The 4,409-nt window shown below is 45.6% G+C and overlaps 1 protein-coding gene across 1 annotated transcript in view; it reads left to right on the top strand.

The window, feature by feature from the left end:
- The window catches only part of LOC123758932 (mucin-5AC-like), a 17,509-nt gene extending 13,671 nt beyond the window's left edge, over positions 1-3,838 (top strand). Inside the window, exon 4 of the mRNA XM_069334275.1 lies at positions 2,999-3,838. Coding sequence (XP_069190376.1) covers positions 2,999-3,838 — 840 coding nt within the window. The remainder of the gene's footprint in view (positions 1-2,998) is intronic.
- Positions 3,839-4,409: the final 571 nt, after the last annotated feature.

The raw sequence follows: 4,409 nt of genomic DNA on the forward strand, positions 1-4,409 counted from the left end.
TTCCGAGCTCATTAACTGTTTAATAATTGTAAACAAAGCCGCCAAATATTGAGAAAAGATGTACAGGTTTGTAAGTGCTTGCGTAACTGCTCCGTGAATCTTACCCCTGGTTCGTAAGTGCTTGCGCAACTGCTTCATGAATCTGACCCCAGGTTCGTAAGTGCTTGCGTAACTGCTTCATGAATCTGGCCCCAGGTTCGTAAGTGCTTGCGTAACTGCTTCGTGAATCTGGCCACAGGTTCGTAAGTGCTTGCGCAACTGCTTCGTGAATCTGGCCCCAGGTTCGTAAGTGTTTGCGTAACTGTTCCGTGAATCTGACCCCTGGTTCGTAAGTGCTTGCGTAACTGCTTCGTGAATCTGGCCACAGGAACTGAGTCAATTTCAAACAGTTTAGGGTATTCAGAATGTATATTTAAAGCATGGAGTAGATAGAACAAGGACACCTTTCAACTGGATATTTTTCAATTAACAAGGAACTTACCAATACAAAGAGGCGGTTTAATGACAAGCATTTTGTATCCTATTGAAATGAAATTTCAATAGGATACAAATAGGATACAAGCCCATAGGATACAATAGATGACTGTGTGTTTTGAGGAATCTCTCAGGTTAGTACGTAGGTTCTATCCTGGATCATTCCTAGGTTCTATCCTGGATAATTCCTAAGGTTCTATCCTGGATCATTCCTAGGTTCTATCCTGGATCATTCCTAGGTTCTATCCTGGATCATTCCTAGGTTCTATCCTGGATCATTCCTAGGTTCTATCCTAGATAATTCCTAGGTTCTATCCTGGATCATTCCTAGGTTCTATCCTGGATAATTGCTAGGTTCTATCCTGGATAATTGCTAGGTTCTATCCTGGATAATTGCTAGGTTCTATCCTGGATAATTGCTAGGTTCTATCCTGGATAATTGCTAGGTTCTATCCTGGATCATTCCTAGGTTCTATCCTGGATAATTGCTAGGTTCTATCCTGGATAATTGCTAGGTTCTATCCTGGATAATTGCTAGGTTCTATCCTGGATCATTCCTAGGGTCTATCCTGGATAATTGCTAGGTTCTATCCTGGATAATTGCTAGGTTCTATCCTGGATAATTGCTAGGTTCTATCCTGGATAATTGCTAGGTTCTATCCTTGATAATTGCTAGGTTCTATCCTGGATAAGTGCTAGGTTCTATCCTGGATAATTCCTAGGTTCTATCCTGGATAATTCCTAGGTTCTATCCTGGATAATTCCTAGGTTTTATCCTGGATAATTCCTAGGGTCTATCCTGGATAATTCTTAAGGTTCTATCCTGGATAATTCCTAAGGTTCTATCCTGGATAATTCCTAGGTTCTATCCTGGATAATTCCTAGGTTCTATCCTGGATAATTCCTAGGTTCTATCCTGGATAATTCCTAGGTTCTATCCTGGATAATTCCTAGGTTCTATCCTGGATGCAGATTAGGAGTCACAATAACGTGGCTGAAATATGTTGGCCAGACCACACACTAGAAAGTGAAGGGAGGACGACGTTTCGGTCCGTCCTGGACCATTCTCAAGTCGATTGTGGACTTGACCATTCACAATTGTCTTGAGAATGGTCCAGGACGGACCGAAACGTCGTCGTCCCTTCACTTTCTAGTGTGTGGTCTGGCCAACATCTATCCTGGATAGTACCTAGGTTCTATCCTGAGTAGTACCTATCCTAGGTAGGTTCTATCCTGGATAGTACCTAGGTTCTATCCTGAGTAGTACCTATCCTAGGTAGGTTCTATCCTGGATAGTACCTAGGTTCTATCCTGAGTAGTACCTATCCTAGGTAGGTTCAATCCTGGATAGTACCTAGGTTCAATCCTGAGTAGTACCTATCCTAGGTAGGTTCTATCCTGGATAGTACCTAGGTACTATCCTGAATAGTATTCCAGGAAAGTACCTAGTAAGAACAGATATTCTTACTCTTATTCTGACGAACTCACGTGTACCTTTCATGTATTCTTATACATTTATACATATATACAATTCATTCATGAATAAGCTTAGGATTTGAATGATATCTAGTTAACACTTCATTTTCTATATCCTCACATTGCAGTAAGTAGGTCATGGGCGCTAATGTTAATTTTCCACAATTTCTACTTCTTGACTCGAATTTAAACGTTTGTAAAGTAATTACGAAGAAAATAGTTATGAAATTTTGAAATTAATTAATATGAAGACACTTCGTGAGTGTACGAATGTTAGTGTACCATTCTGTGGGTTCTTAAATAGTTGTCATCTAACTTTTCTAACAGAATCTTACTCAACTGAGATACAAATTCAATCCTTCGTTACACACAGGAATCACAATAACGTGATGCATCAATGAACAAAAAGATTAAGGCAGCGTTTGGGATCATCTCGGACGCAGGTTCGAATCCTCGTCACGGCCCTTGTGGATTTGTTCATTTCTTCAATCCTTCGGACTGGATTTAGCTTTGATTTCTAGATAGCGAGAATTCGTTAACCATTTCTTAGGGTTTGAGTTCTTGACGCCACACACATTACCCCAAAAAATAATTAGAACTTACATAAATATCTTTTCGATGGACGAGAGGGGGAGGAAGAGAATTGTCAGGGGAAAAGCGCCAAGCCATTGCGACTATATAGCACTTGGAAGGGATCAGGATAAGGATTTGGGATGGGAATGGGGAAAGGAATAGTTCCAAACCACTTGGACGGTCGGGGATTGAACTCCGACCTCCATAAAGCGAGACCCTCGCTCTACCGTCTAGCTCAAGTGGATGGACGAGCGTCGATAAAAAATTTTCTACGTAGGCTCAAAATATTTTCAAATGAGATTAACAAAGTGATGTTGCCTAATTTCAACGGCTGTAAGTTTGAGTGTAACAGTAAAGGTCTTTATAAATGATGATATCCTCTCTATAGCATAGACCCGATAACAGGTCTAGATAACCTAACCAGGCTGCTCTTAGCGTGGTCAGGTTAGGTTAGGGTACCAGCTTCCAGAACCAGGACGCTACCAGCTTCCAGAACCAGGACGCTACCAGCTTCCAGGACGCTACCAGCTTCCAGAACCAGGAAGCTACCAGCTTCCAGAACCAGGACGCTACCAGCTTCCAGAACCAGGACGCTACCAGCTTCCAGAACCAGGACGCTACCAGCTTCCAGAACCAGGAAGCTACCAGCTTCCAGAACCAGGACGCTACCAGCTTCCAGAACCAGGACGCTACCAGCTTCCAGAACCAGGACGCTACCAGCTTCCAGAACCAGGACGCTACCAGCTTCCAGAACCAGGAAGCTACCAGCTTCCAGAACCAGGAAGCTACCAGCTTCCAGAACCAGGACGCTACCAGCTTCCAGAACCAGGACGCTACCAGCTTCCAGAACCAGGAAGCTACCAGCTTCCAGAACCAGGAAGCTACCAGCTTCCAGAACCAGGACGCTACCAGCTTCCAGAACCAGGACGCTACCAGCTTCCAGAACCAGGACGCTACCAGCTTCCAGAACCAGGACGCTACCAGCTTCCAGAACCAGGAAGCTACCAGCTTCCAGAACCAGGAAGCTACCAGCTTCCAGAACCAGGACGCTACCAGCTTCCAGAACCAGGACGCTACCAGCTTCCAGAACCAGGAAGCTACCAGCTTCCAGAACCAGGAAGCTACCAGCTTCCAGAACCAGGAAGCTACCAGCTTCCAGAACCAGGACGCTACCAGCTTCCAGAACCAGGACGCTACCAGCTTCCAGAACCAGGACGCTACCAGCTTCCAGAACCAGGACGCTACCAGCTTCCATAACCAGGAAGCTACCAGCATGCCCAATGATTCAGGCATCTACCAGGACTCCTTTCACTAGACGAACCAGACAATTCTCTGAACGCCAAAGTGAATTAACCAGTCGGCCGAAGACCGAACTTCTTTAAGTCAATGATTTAGGAGTCATTGTATAAATCTGCGCAAACAAATAAACTACCCACATAACAGCCAGCCAATTACAGCGCTGCGGGGACCTAACTGCGTCTAACGAGCGGTTTTGCAACCGATGGATTAGGATAACTTTTTTTTAGCTGATTCGGTGGATAGGCTGGATAATGCCTGTAATCCTTGGGGGCCCCCCGAGCCCTGTGTCTTGGGCCCCATTGTTATGGTGGGTGTGTGGTGGTGGTGCTGGTTGGGTAGGTGGGTGTGTGGTGGTGGTTGTGTAGGTGGGTGTGTGGTGGTGGTGGTTGGGTAGGTGGGTGTGTGGTGGTGGTGGTTGGGTAGGTGGGTGTGTGTGGTGGTGGTGGTGGTTGGGTAGGTGGGTGTGTGGTGGTGGTGGTTGGGTAGGTGGGTGTGTGGTGGTGGTGGTTGGGGAGGTGTGTGGTGGTGGTGGTGGTGGTTGGGTAGGTGGGTGTGTGTGGTGGTGGTGGTGGTTGGGTAGGTGGGTG

This window comes from Procambarus clarkii, chromosome 31 (genome assembly GCF_040958095.1).
Source record: "Procambarus clarkii isolate CNS0578487 chromosome 31, FALCON_Pclarkii_2.0, whole genome shotgun sequence".
Taxonomy (NCBI): Eukaryota; Metazoa; Arthropoda; class Malacostraca; order Decapoda; family Cambaridae; genus Procambarus; species Procambarus clarkii.